General features: G+C 42.2%; 2 protein-coding genes across 2 annotated transcripts in view; one reads left to right on the plus strand and one right to left on the minus strand.

Moving 5' to 3' along the window:
- nrcama (neuronal cell adhesion molecule a) overlaps positions 1-9654 on the minus strand; it is a gene marked incomplete at both ends in the record, with an annotated part of 69210 nt that extends 59556 nt beyond the window's left edge. The window contains 5 exons of the mRNA XM_084331118.1: positions 131-253; positions 1829-2022; positions 6205-6310; positions 7413-7430; positions 9555-9654. Of these exons, the coding sequence (XP_084187244.1) occupies positions 131-253; positions 1829-2022; positions 6205-6310; positions 7413-7430; positions 9555-9654 (541 nt within the window). The remainder of the gene's footprint in view (positions 1-130; positions 254-1828; positions 2023-6204; positions 6311-7412; positions 7431-9554) is intronic.
- A 77-nt stretch (positions 9655-9731) lies between these two features.
- Positions 9732-15000, plus strand: part of LOC311242170 (PDZ domain-containing RING finger protein 4-like) — a gene marked incomplete at both ends in the record, with an annotated part of 32614 nt that continues 27345 nt past the window's right edge. Inside the window, one exon of the mRNA XM_084331119.1 lies at positions 9732-9785. Within this exon, the coding sequence (XP_084187245.1) occupies positions 9732-9785 (54 nt within the window). The remainder of the gene's footprint in view (positions 9786-15000) is intronic.

Genomic DNA, 15000 nt, shown 5'->3' on the forward strand with positions numbered 1-15000 from the left:
GAGGGAGAGAGAGAGAGAGAGAGAGAGGGGAATGAATGAATTTGAAATGGTCACTGATGATGCTGATTGCAGGACACCAACATAGCATCCGTCTACACGGAGAGATGACGTGACCTCCTGGTGAACTCACGGTTGTCCATCCAGAAGATGACGGGTGGGGGGAGCCCGGCGGGGGGCCGGCACTGCAGCACCAGGGAGACCCCCAGTTGCACCATGATGGCCTCGTTCCTCTCCTTCGACCACAAGGGGGACCCTGCGAGTCACACAAGCGTTAAACAAGAAGCACCAGCACCCCGCCCCCCTGCTTCTAAATATAGATCAGAGGACGGCGATCGATACATTTCTAAAAAGGCTCTGATGATGAGGCTGAACACTGGGCATTGATGACAGTCTGTCTTATGACGCAGAGAGGTGCCAGTGGTTCTCTGAGCAGATTCATGCCACCTGACAGATAATCTCTTACCACGCCCAATCAGCAGGCATTACGGTAGATTTGACCTAGATTTCATTACAAATAACTGAATTTAAGCTCTTGTGTGTGTGTTTACAGTGGCAATTCATTATTGATGATACTGTAGATAGATAGATAGATAGATAGATAGATAGATAGATAGATAGATAGATAGATAGATAGATAGATAGATAGATAGATAGATGGATAGATGGATAGATAGATAGATAGATAGATAGATAGATAGATAGATAGATAGATAGATAGATAGATAGATAGATAGATAGATAGATAGATAGATAGATAGATAGATAGATAGATAGATAGATAGATAGATAGATAGATAGATAGACAGACAGACAGACAGACAGACAGACAGACAGACAGACAGACAGACAGACAGACAGACAGACAGACAGACAGACAGACAGACAGACAGACAGACAGACAGACAGACAGACAGACAGACAGACAGACAGACAGACAGACAGACAGACAGACAGACAGACAGACAGACAGACAGACAGACAGACAGACAGACAGACAGACAGACAGACAGACAGACAGACAGACAGACAGACAGACAGACAGACAGACAGACAGACAGACAGACAGACAGACAGACAGACAGACAGACAGACAGACAGACAGACAGACAGACAGACAGACAGACAGACAGACAGACAGACAGACAGACAGACAGACAGACAGACAGACAGACAGACAGACAGACAGACAGACAGACAGACAGACAGACAGACAGACAGACAGACAGACAGACAGACAGACAGACAGACAGACAGACAGACAGACAGACAGACAGACAGACAGACAGACAGACAGACAGACAGACAGACAGACAGACAGACAGACAGACAGACAGACAGACAGACAGACAGACAGACAGACAGACAGACAGACAGACAGACAGACAGACAGACAGACAGACAGACAGACAGACAGACAGACAGACAGACAGACAGACAGACAGACAGACAGACAGACAGACAGATAGATAGATAGATAGATAGATAGATAGATAGATAGATAGATAGATAGATAGATAGATAGATAGATAGATAGATAGATAGATAGATAGATAGATAGATAGATAGATAGATAGATAGATAGATAGATAGATAGATAGATAGATAGATAGATAGATAGATAGATAGATAGATAGATAGATAGATAGATAGATAGATAGATAGATAGATAGATAGATAGATAGATAGATAGATAGATAGATAGATAGATAGATAGATAGATAGATAGATAGATAGATAGATAGATAGATAGATAGATAGATAGATAGATAGATAGATAGATAGATAGATAGATAGATAGATAGAGATAAGCAGATAGATAGGGTCTTACTGGACTGTCTAATGATGATGTTGTTGGACAGGGCGGTGCCGTGGTCGTTGTGAGCTGTGCACTGGTAGGTTCCCTCATAGGCCTCAGCCTTCTCCCCGACGATGTCGATGGTCAGCGTTCCAGAGCCCGGCTTCATCAGCACCTTGGAGTCCTTGTCAACTTCAAAGTGGGTCCCGTTCCTCGTCCACGAGAAGCTGTGTTCAATGAAAACATTTAAAAAAAGATTTGCTTGTGTTTTCTATTTTCTTTCAGCTTGGTAAGTTATCTGAATTCAGCCCGGGACATACATTTTTGTCAATATGAATCAATTCTCTCCCCAAAGCCAAATAAGAATTCACATGTTATTCCTGTGCCCCAGGGCAGTTCAGTCAATCGTTGTGAATATTCATCACTCTCTCCTAAAGCTAGAAATGAGTCAACCCTTACATCAGTCATTCCCAACCTGGGGTCCGCCAGACCACAGATGATTTTTTTTTTTTTTTTTTTTTTTTTTTTCAGAGAAATATTTAATTAGCATATTTGTATCATCAGAAGCATGAATAGTCTCTCCACTACAATACAAAATAAAGATAAATAAATAAACATCTAGACATGATTTTTGAACGTTAACAGTAGGCTACCGGGTAGCCGCTAAAACGCGAATCAGTTGACTGTATCACTTTCTGTAGCTAGCCTAGCACGCTAGTTAACTTTCTCGGCTCGTCTGCAGTCAGCCGCCAGAGGCGAAAATGTGTGACAAACGAAAAGGAGATGACGGCAGCTCATCTGCAAAAAAAGTTAGGACCTACAGCAATCGCGAAAATTACATCACCATGGGCTTCACTGAGGGACCAGACAAACGACCTGAGTGTGTGATTTGTGGAGAAAAGTTGGCAAATTCGAGCCTGAAGCCCAGCAAGCTGAAGAGACATCAGGCGTCTAAGCACCCAGAAACCGTTGGGAAGGATCCGGACTTTTTTCTGAGGAAAGAACAGTCTCTCAAGGCGAACAAGCCTGTTGATGTTAGAGTAGCGTGGAGCAGGGGTGGCAGTGATTTACAGAAGGCTACCGAAGCCTCCTTTGAGTGTTCGCTTTTAATTGCAAAAGCAAAGAAACCGCACAATATTGGCGAGCAGCTCATCAAACCAGCCTGCATCAAAATGGTTTAGAAACTGTGCGGCCCACAGGTGGCGGATAAACTAAAATCAGTACCACTCTCGAACAATGTAGTGAAAGACCGAATTGATAAGATGTCAAGTGATTGCGAGCAGCAGCTGTCAGAAAAGCTTAGAAAGGGTCCATTTGCCATACAACTGTCGCAGACGAGGCTGTGCTCATCGTTTATGTGCAGTATATCAAAAATGAGGATCTGAAGCAGGACATTCTCATGTCAGTCAACCTTACTACCACCACTCGAGGTGAGGATATTTTTACTGCAGTGGATTCTTACTTCATTCAACATAAATGCAAACCGTTCACCATTAGGGCCTGATTTGAGAGGATGAATACAGGATTTGAATATTGGCCAAAATTTTGAAATACATATGGTGCAAGATTAGATTTGTTGATTGAGCACAAGTCAAAGAAGCATAGTGGGTCTAATTATGGTGCATATGCCTGTGTATAAGCAGTTTGTTATTAAAATGACAAAAAAAAGTATTAAAATGACAAAAAAAAGTATTTTATGGTATTTTATTAGGAGTGGGGTCCAGGAATTTCATCAGAGATGTTTGGGGGTCCCTGGGGGAAAAAGGTTGGGAACCCCTGCCTTACATGATGATGATGATGTCACCTGGATGACATAGAATGTTTGCCTGAGCTCTTACACCAAAACATCACACATGTATTACTGCATTTTAGCTTTAGGAGAGAGGGATACATGGTAACATATCGGCTTAACTGTCCTGGGGCAAACAGGAATAACACATGTGAATTCATAGAAATCAGTGTCATTCCCCTATGATCCAGATCCTAAATCTGCCGTGCCACATCGTCAAGGTGTGACCACTACATCTGCTCCAGAGAAAAGGCCTTGAAGAGGTGGTGAAGCTAAGAGCACCCGGGACGCGACCCGGGACCAGGTAGCAGGTATGAATTCTGAAATTCAGTGTCATTCCCCTTTAAGCAGAAGCCAAATAAAGGAGTACTGGGTCCGTGTGTGTGTGTTGTGCTCCAGTGTCTGATTCTTCAGGCACCCTATGCCAGGACTTTGTGTTGATGCAGCAGGTATCATGCCTGGAATCTCTTGCAAACTGAGATACAATTGAGTTCTCCTGTCGTCTCACTTGGGCGCTTTCGATTTATTTAATCAATAACCCACCATTGCCAACTTGTAATTGCTTTCCGTGACCCGCTACTGTCCCACTGCTTTATTTATTTGCTACTATACTAGTCTCACGTAGCCAGACCTCTCTCCACACTACATTACGCTACATTAGAGGTCTGGCTGAAGAACCCATCTTTATTCTGGTATAGGGGGAAAAAACACTCTGTCTTGTTTGTGTCTCTACCAATCACAATCATCCTGGGCGGCGCCAAGTCCAACAGTCCAACAGTCCATGGCGCTGACCCAGACTACTACTACACTGATATGTTGTTGATTGTACGACTACTTTTGTGTTATTGTTTATTCTAAATGATTGAATGTTTTGTCATTTATGATGCTATCATGTACCCTCTGGGTCATTGAAAACTCAATTGACTCCCGAGGTAAAATAATGTACAAATAAAAAACAATTTAAAAGACATACAGTACAGTATTATGCATTTGTTGGGATCAGCTGCTTTCGTACAGATTCATTTGTATTCACTGCCCCCTTGTACACACGACTTTAGGAGGGTTTTATTTGAGAAAGTTCAATTTGTAAATCCGGATTTGTTTTGGTAGTCTGAGAGTTGTATGTTGAGTTGGTTTTTTGTGGAGGAGATTTTCAGTTTTGCAGTCTTTTTGGAGAAAGCATGGCACTTATATCCTGTATAATTTTATATGAATTCCTCTCGTTTCTTTGAAGTACATTGTTTACAGCTTGTTATGTTTTCTTTTGTTAAATTTGTTGTGGCCATCTTGGACTATATACTTATTGTTAAGTATACTATATACTTATTGTTTATGTGTCTTGTAAGCCCACTGGATCTCATAATAAAGCCTGCGATGGGTTCCTGGAGGCTGGTAAACACCCCTAAATGCTGCATAATGGACTCTGCCAGGTGCGAAGCACGATAGTTAAAGTGACGGTCTCCATGGCAACGATCGATGACGACTCATACCTTTCCTGCAGCAGGCTAATAAGTTGCTTTCTAGCACAGATCAAGAGTCAGCCTCAGCCCTTTCCAAATCCCAATTTGTCATCGAGAGGTAGACATTTCAAAAGATAGATCAAAATAAGTGACATTCCGTGACGTAAATTGTGGAGAGAAAAAAACATTTAAAAAGGTGTTCTTGGGAAACGCCTATCATCCTATCATCCTGTCATCCTGAGAATCTAGTGTTTGTGTGTTTATTTTAATTTGTTGTGGTCATTCACTGAGGCGGATAGTAGCAACGTTCATTATGAAAGTGCGTCAGATTACAGCAACTATAATTAAAGTCGCAGTAGGCAACATGCACAACAAAGACTCTTTTAACCTGTTAAACGCTAGCCCCTATTTTCTGAAAATAGTAAATGGAAGATTGCTCCACTTCCACAAGGTCAATTAGCATGTTCTCGGTATCTAGGAACATCTATGGACCTCAGGGAATGTATTCCCAGTGTCAGAAATATTGTGTCTGTTACTATTCTTGAGTAAATTGTCATGAAACAGAGGAGAATATAAATCATAATTTTTCTTTGCATATTTGACGCATGCTAACATTGAGGTTGGAGGAATTTAAGCCAAAAAAAATCTAAGCTAATTAATAAAGGGAAGATGATTAAGCTGAAGGATTTGTAGATACAGTACTGAATTATAATCCATTTGAATTATACATTCAAAATTGAATTATGAACTATAAATTACCTTATTATGGCCAAGTCATACATCTATCGATAGGGCCAAATCTCCCCTTTCCAATGGTGTTAAATCTGGATTTAGTCATTTCCTCGCATTTTTCCGATAAAAGAGAGAGAATTCACATTATTCAGAGAAATTCATATTTTCGGATTTTTTTAAAACATCGGTAAACAAACAAACGGTAGTGCTGAAAATATACACTTTGACTGCTGTTTTGATAGGGTTAGGGTATTTACTCTTGGCTACATTTTAAAAAGAAACACAACATTAATTAATACGGCCTGTATTGATCGATTTATGATCCAATTGGGGGACCCTAGAGGGCTTAACAGGTTTTAAGCATCCCGTTGATTCATAACGTTGGTCCTTCACCCAGAACTGCCAGTGGTCAGAGAGCTGCCACTCACCTGGGGTGGGGCTTCCCCTTGGCCTCACAGTGGATGACGATTGGTTCCCGCGGGTCGATGATGTAATCCTTAGGGGACTGCAGCATTATGGTGGGGGGCTGGGGCACTGGGGGGAGGGGGGGGGGGGGCAGACAGGAGGGTTACCACACACATCACAAGCATGTGTACACATATACACACACACACACATACATAAGCATGCACACACACACACACACACACACACACACACACACACACACTGTGTGTACACATACATACATACACACACACACACACACACACACACACACACACACACACACACACACACACACACACACACACACACACACACACACAAACAAACAAACAAACAAGCAATCAATCACACTAACACACCCACATACATATGAACATACGCAAGCCTGCACACACATACACACAAAGGGAGACACACACAAGCAAAGACACACAGCCATACACGCTCATACAAACACACACACACACACACACACACACGCACATGCACGCACACACACACACACACGCACACACACACACACACACACACACACGTGCCCTCACACGTGTGCACATCAAGCCCACAGTCATTTCCCGTTCAATTCAATTGTACTGTGCACATGCCAGTGGAGCACATTAAAGCTGAATCATATCAAATGGAAGACACAGTGAGCATCGCACACAGCATGCGTTCAGACAATCAAACAGGATGAAACCCGACACTATATGCAGTGAACCACCTCGGGGCACAAAGACCAAGCTGCTTCGTCTGGTGTCTGATCACCATGTAGTAACAACCTGATGAAACCACTCTAACACTAACACTAAAGCAACTCGCCAAAACAAGCACATTGAGTGACATTTTACTTAAGGCATAGCAATGGATTATAATGTGGTTATTAAATGGTGTTTTTAGTTCGATTACAACAATGACATGACAACATTGAAACTATGAAATGATGGTGGTATGGCATGTCATTTAGACTTGCTGTTAATATTGGACATTATGAGTTATTATTATGGCCAATATATATGTGTGCTGTAAGTGAAACATGACCACAAGTTGTTTTGGCGACACACACAGGGATAAGCTACAGCGGCCGCATGCACATTTAGCTTCACTCCAACCCACACCGTCACTCCAACGAGACTTTTTTTGAGAAAACTCCACACACACAAAAAACCATAGCAGGCTTGAAACTTACATCCTTCCAGTACTTTAGCTTTTTGTCCCCATGATGCGCCATAGTACCACAGTGACGGGACATTGAGGAGAGGCTGGGAGTTAGTTAAAGGCAGTAGATACTAGCAGCAGGGTTTGGGTCAAGTTAACTTAAAGGTGTCACTTTCAATCACCCGGAGCGTTTGGCTGAGCCTGCCTGCAGTTTCCCCCGTGGACAGAGTTGAGCTGTTTACAGGGTTCCCACAGACATTGCTAAGTGAAATTCAAGGACTTTCAAGTACTTTTCTAAGCACTATTTTTCATTTTAAAAGGGCATTTAAGGGATACAATTCACTTTTAAATGCCGTTTTTGATTGAAAGAAATAATCGGATCCAATATGTATGGCTTAAAACCTTTTTCCGACAATTAGTTACACTTTAAATTTAAAATGTCTAATTTCTTGATTCAGAACAATTTTATCATGGATGAACAAAACTTTCAATGTGAATGGTTGATTTGAATTTCAAGGACTTAATCTGCTGTTTTCAAGAAATTCCAGGCCTTGACTTATTTTTGTCAAACATCAAGCACTTTAAGCACTTCAAGGACCTTGTCTCCATCTCAAGGCTGGCTCAATCAATCGCACAGAAGTAGTTGAAGACATTTCAAATTCCCCCAGTCCAGAATTGATTTGGCGACATGTGCCATTTTAGGTATAATAATAATAATAATATACATAAGAGTCAAGATCCTCAACTCAAGCTCCAGGTCTGATTTAACTACTAACACCACACTGCCATCCTGCAATTCCAGATTGGGGTTCTTAACTTGACCCAGGTTAGGGAAAAAAAAGGTACACTGTACTACATGTTGCAGAATATAGGTAGACAACAAGTCACCCCCCCCCCATTCATCTTCATCATCATCATCATCATCATCATCATCATCATCATCATCATCATCATCGTCAACCCAGTCCCATGCACGTCCCCATGCAGTGCTAAAACACAGGGTACCTGCAAACTGGAGCTTGTCATATTAATAGGAAAAAAAGTACTGTATCTTGTACATGAGCATAGCATTAGTGTTTGAATTACACGGGGTCTGGAGAGGAGGCTGTCGGGGGCGATATAAAAACGTGTCTTCTCATAAGGACATGTCTTTGTCCCCTCCTTGTTGTAAAACCTAACTCTTTATGGTGCCCCTCCCCCCTCCCTCTCCTGGGTATAAAGCATGGCTCCTCAGTCCTCACTGGGTATAAAGGACGGCTCCTCTCGCTCTCTTCCTTCTCGGTGATAAAGCTGGTCACTGGGACAGGGGGGGCCATCCAAGTCATATTCTCCATCTTTGTAATTGATACTTTCATTCTGAGTTAATAAATCGTATTAACCGGATGCATTCGACTGAGTACTGTAAGTTATTAATGTTTCCCACACTGCCCTTTCATGAACCCCAACTTTGCCCCCTCCCTGGTGATTGTCTGAGACCTTGGCTGTCATCATCAGATTGTTTTTCATCTCAAATAATAAACCTCTTGGCTCCAGAGTCTGTGTGTAATTCAAATCCTGTGTGACATCGCTTAAAAGGGGCACTGCACCAAAAAACAATGATGATTTATTTTGCACATCATCTCACACACACACATCCAAAAGCTCTGGAGCAGTTTTGCACACATTCATTTAGTTTGACCATTCTTGAGAGTAGATGAGTTTGAATATGGCCACCAGTGATGTCATCAGGGACATTGAATCCTTGTGTTGCGTTAATTACAGCTCAATAAAATGATGTAGATGTAAAAATCATATAATTTCACTGGGCTGTAATTAACACAACAAGGATTCAATGTCCACGATGACATCACTGGTGGCCATATTCAAACTCTCAATAACTCAATAACTCAATAATAACTAAATTAACGTGTGTAAAACTGTTTGGATGTGTGTGAGATTATGTGCGAAATAAATCGGCATGTTTACTTTGGTGAAGTGCCCCTTTTAATAGATGCTCAACATATTTCACAAGTCGCCATTATATGCAACAGGTTTTTGGGTCAATTTAGTTTCAGGTCAATCAAATCAATATGTGGATTTTTTTTCCCGAGTGACTCGAAAGTGTACCGGACCCGAAATATATAATGCAGGTAATCTGACTGAAGTGATTATTGATGATAGTAACACTGCTTACGATCAAGAGGCACTTCCAAGGCCGAGGTCACATGACTCAATACTATCAACAGCACAGCTCCACCACTGCCCAGCGTCGCCCACTTCCTCTTCCTGTCCATGGTGCGGGGCGTGTCACGGTGAAAAGCTTCCCTCCGGGTTCAGGGTAAACGCTCCCCCGGCGCTCTGAAATCGGGGGATGGTCAGAATCCGGTCAGATCCAGACGTATCAGGTCAGATCCGGTCAGATCAGGTCAGATCAGGTCATATCCGGTCAGATCCAGACCTATCAGGGGTTTGCATCCACAACACCCACTCACTCCAGCGGCTGGGAAGAAGGGAGGGAGAGAGAGAGAGAGAGAGAAAGAGAAAGGGGGACAGAGAGCGAAAAGGTAAAGAAAGAAAGAAAGAAAGAAAGAAAGAAAGAAAGAAAGAAAGAAAGAAAGAAAGAAAGAAAGAAAGAAAGAAAGAAAGAAAGAAAGAAAGAAAGAAAGAAAGAAAGAAAGAAAGAAAGAAAGAAAGAAAGAAAGAAAGAAAGAAAGAAAGAAAGAAAGAAAGAAAGAAAGAAAGAAAGAAAGCAATATTATTTTACGTTCCAATTCAAGTGTTCACATGTCTCTTTTTTTAAATGTTGTGTCTTACTGTACATACAGATGTATGCCCAGCCCATATGGGCTTACAAGACACATAGACCGATTCCTCTGCATGACCATCTCCCGGGATTTGAAATGGGAGCTCAACATCACGGGCCTGCTCAAAAAGGCCCAGGGGAGGATGTTCTTCCTCCGGCAGTTGAACAAATACAAACTGCCGAGGACCATGATGGCCCAATTCTACACGGCCATCATTGAGTCCATCCTCACCCACTCCATCATCTCCTGGTTCCCCGCTGCAGCGGCAAAAGATCTCGCCAAGCTGCAGCGGGTGATTCGCTCCGCGGAGAGGGTGATCGGCTGTCCCCTGCCCTCCCTCAGGTCCCTGCCCTCCCTCAGGGCGCTGAAGAGGGCAAGAAAGATCATGGCCGACCCATCCCACCCCGGTCACAGCCTCTTCACCCTGCTCCCCTCTGGGAGAAGGCTGAGGATCCCAAAGGCTGTGAAAGCTCGACACAGACTGAGCTTCTTCCCCTCAATGTCTCAGGTCCCCCCCCCCCCCTCGCCCCCCCCCTCTGCCCCCAAGTGACACTGGCACAATGACACTGACTGCACTGCACTAGTCCTTACTGGAACTCTGCACTTTACACTTTATATATATATGTATTTAAATGATTAATCCTCCACTGCACTGTTTTTTGTCCTGTGTCTGTGTTGGTGTTTGTCGTTTACTGTGAAAAAAGAAATGAAAAATACATACACTGTAATGCTGCAACAATTACCAATGTGTTTTTACACAAATGGCTCAATAAAGGAATCTGAATCTGAATCTGAATCTGAATAAGTATATAGTATACTTAACAATAAGTATATAGACCAAGATGGCCAAAAAAAATGCTGTAAACAATGTACTTCAAAGAAACAAGAGGAATTCATATACAATTATATAGGATATAATGTGTTTTGTCTCAAGTGCCATGCTTTCTCCAAAAATCCTGCAAAACTGAAAATCTCCTCCACAAAAAACCAACCTACTACTACTGTCCTCATAGACTCATACCATACGCTCCACTATGTGCTGCAGGTTTCAAGTGTATTAGTCACATGTCTGTTACAGCAGAGGATGTATTGTTTCCTGGCTGCTTGGCCTCGCGGCAACAGCAACCCGGTAGCACAGACAATAAGAACAGTGTAAACTATAAAAACTATTTAAAATAGCAGCATAGTGTGTTGATTTGGCATATGTGTAAGATGTACATAAATATACATATTTATTTAGTATATATTAATTATATATTACATATTTAAAGGTATATGTATATAAATGTATTTATATATAAATGTATTGGATTGATACAGCGTTTATACATATAATTAACAATAGATTAAATTAGAATTTGTGATAGTTAAAAAAGGGTAAAAAAAATTAAAAGTGTATACTTCTTCCTACTCCTTTTTCGAACAGGGTAAACTATTATTTGTTTATCTGTTTCACTTTTTGTTGTTTTTTTATGATCTTTTGTATATGTCAAATGAACAGATATATTTTGTTTTTATACTTGTTCGAAAATAAAAATCTTTCATTCATCCATTCATTCATTCATTCATATACTCTCTCTCTCTCTGATAAGGCAGAGGATTTAGAATTTTAAGTGGCAGTAAAAAAAAAAACGTCACCAGATCAGGTCACCTGACGTCACCAGCATCAGTGCATTCTCTGCATTCCAGTCATTCGGTGTTTAGCAATTTGATTTGATTAGAATTAGAACGTTAACCCTTTCACTGCCACTACCACACTAACAAAGGGTTAACCCTTTCGTTGCGACAATACATAAGGTTAACCCTTTCACTGCCACACGACAAAGGGTTAACCCTTTCACAACCACACTACAGAAGGTTAACCCTTTCACTACCACACTACAGACAGTGAACCCTTTCACTACCACACTAAAGACGGTTAACCCTTTCACTACCACAATACAGAAGGTTAACCCTTTCACTACCACACTACTACATACGGTTAACCCTTTCACTGCCACACTACAGACAGTTAACCATTTCACTACCACACTACAGAATGTTAACCATTTCACTGCCACACTACATACGGTTAACCCTTTCACTACCACACTACAGACGGTTAACCCTTTCACTACCACACTACAGAAGGTTAACCATTTCACTACTAACCTTCTGTAGTGTGGCAGTGAAAGGGTTAACAAAACAGAAAATCCTTTGGTGAAATGCTGTTTCAAGGACAAAATGACTGGTAAATGGCACCGGGGATTGTCATGACATGAACACATAAGAGGTTTATTGTCAGTGAGTCATGTTCTGTACATTTATTCTACTTGGTGGATAATAACATGAACCTCTGGTTCTTCCAGGAGCCTCATGAAAGATCACTGAACCTTTCAGTACCACACTACAGACTGTTAACATGTGCCTTACAGTGTATAATGCTGTGGCACAGCCAGGCTATGAGTGCACTGGGCCCAAACAATCACGCGCGTGTGTGTGTGTGTGTGTGTGTGTCTGTGTGTGTGTGTCTGTGTGTGTGCACACTGGGTTCAATATATTTTCAAGCATGGGGAAGATCCAATCCAACCTATTCTGAAATAACTGCGCCTGAATGGTACAGTATCTACAGTACAGTGAGGAAGTGAGCACAGTTTCTGCTCTGTTCTGCATTTTGAATTGACTGACCCCAAGCTCCGCCCTATTCTCTCCACTCTCCAATTACCCAATCACTTGGCATCGGTTAATTGATTGAATTGAACGGGAAATGACTGTGGGCTCGATGTGCACACGTGTGAGGGCACGTGTGTGTGTGTGTGTGTGTGTGTGTGTGTGTGTGTGTGTGTGTGTGTGTGTGTGTAGGTGTGTGTGTGTGTGTGTGTGTGTGTGTGTGTGTGTGTGTGTGTGTGTGTGTGTGTGCGTGTGTGGGTGTGTGTGTGTGCGTGTGTGTGTGTGTGTGTGTGCGTGCGTGCGTGCGTGTGTGTGTCTGTGTGTGTGTGTGTCTGTGTGTGTGTGTGTGTGTCTGTGTGTGTGTCTGTGTGTCTGTGTGTGTGTGTGTGTGTGTGTGTGTGTGTGTGTGTGTGTCTGTGTGTCTGTGTGTGTGTGTGTGTGTGTGTGTGTGCGTGCGTGCGTGCGTGCGTGCGTGGGTGGGTGTGCGTGTGTGTGTGTGTGTGTGTGTGTGTGTGTGTGTGTGTGTGTGTGTGTGTGTGTAGGTGTGTGTGTGTGTGTGTGTGTGTGTGTGTAGGTGTGTGTGTGTGTGTGTAGGTGTGTGTGTGTGTGTGTGTAGGTGTGTGTGTGTGTGTGTGTGTGTGTGTGTGTGTGTGTGTGTGTGTGTGTAGGTGTGTGTGTGTGTGTATATGTGCAGGAGCAGTTGAGTTGTTGTCAGTGCAGAATGCAATTAGGTTCAGTCAGCAGGCTTCAGCAGGGATGGGGGTGGAGCTAATCTGACGCTGTCAGATAAATGGACCAATCCACAACTGACGATATGTTACTGTCAGGAGAATAGACCAATCCTCAGCTGGCCTCAATTATTCATCACTTGCTCACATACACATGCATTGCAGGCTCAGACACACACCTGCATGTGTGTACTCACATGCACAATCGCACACGTGTATCATGTACGTATGCACGCATGCAGGCTCTCTCTCTCTCTCTCTCTCTCTCTCTCTCTCTCTCTCTCTCTCTCTCTCTCTCTCTCTCTCTCTCTCTCTCTCTCTCTGGAACGAACTTCCCACCACAGTTAGGACAGCGCGAAACCCGTCCAATTTTTCGCTGTCGACTTAAGACACACTTCTTCAAACAATAGCTGAAAAGAAATGATAAAAAAAAAAAAACACACACACACAAACACTCACACACACACACACGCATACACATAAGTGCACGTACATGCATACAGTATCTACACAAACACAGGCATCATCACAGGATGTTCAGAGGCATCTCAAGGTGAAGCTGTCAAGCCCCCCGCTGGTCCTCATCTTACAGGAGAGAGGGGAGGGGACTGATGATGAACACACACACACACACACACACACACACACACACACACACACACACACACAAATCTATTTTTTTTTTTTTATAAATATCCTCAAACTAAATCCTCAATTTGAATAAAGTGATTAATCTGATTAAATTAGTATTTTTTTATTAAATCAACTTTCTTTAATGAATATAACTTGTGAATATAAATAGATGTTTTTTGTAATACTATAATATTAGTGTAGCCTAATCTTTATCTGCAACTGTGAAGAAAAACCCCATTGGTTTAAACGGAATGAATAGACACATACAAAATAAAAATAAAAATGTTTTAATTAAAAATAAAAATATCGAATTTTGATTTAGAATTCGAATGTTAACGTAACGAACGAACGTTCGAACGTTCGAACATTCGGGCTCAGCCTTACCACACACCCCCACTGGCACAGCCACATGGGTACGCGCCTGTACACTAGGGGTTGACTAGCCTTCTCTGTGTGTATGAGGGAAAGCCAGAAGCTCCGTGAAGCAGTAGGGATTATTCACCTTCACTCGAATGGTAGAACATCTCAAAGATTGAGCATGCCAAAAGTTACAAGTTACAAAGTTACACCAGAGGAAGCTCAACAAATCATGTTAAACCCAGATTCGGCTCAAACAAGGGACTAAACACGTTTAGCAATTATGCCACATCAATGTGGAACGCCCTACCCAAAGCTGTAAAGGAATGTGAATCCCTACCCACATTCAAAACCGCTCTTAAAGAGCACCTACAGGAGGCTGCAATTCGAAACTGGCCACCGTAAATGCCCAAAACCCCCACCACCTCCTAATAGACAGTCTCCTCACCACCGTATGTATATATTCCCT

Source organism: Notolepis coatsorum, assembly GCF_963971535.1.
Source record: "Notolepis coatsorum genome assembly, chromosome: 15".
Lineage (NCBI taxonomy): Eukaryota > Metazoa > Chordata > Actinopteri > Aulopiformes > Paralepididae > Notolepis > Notolepis coatsorum.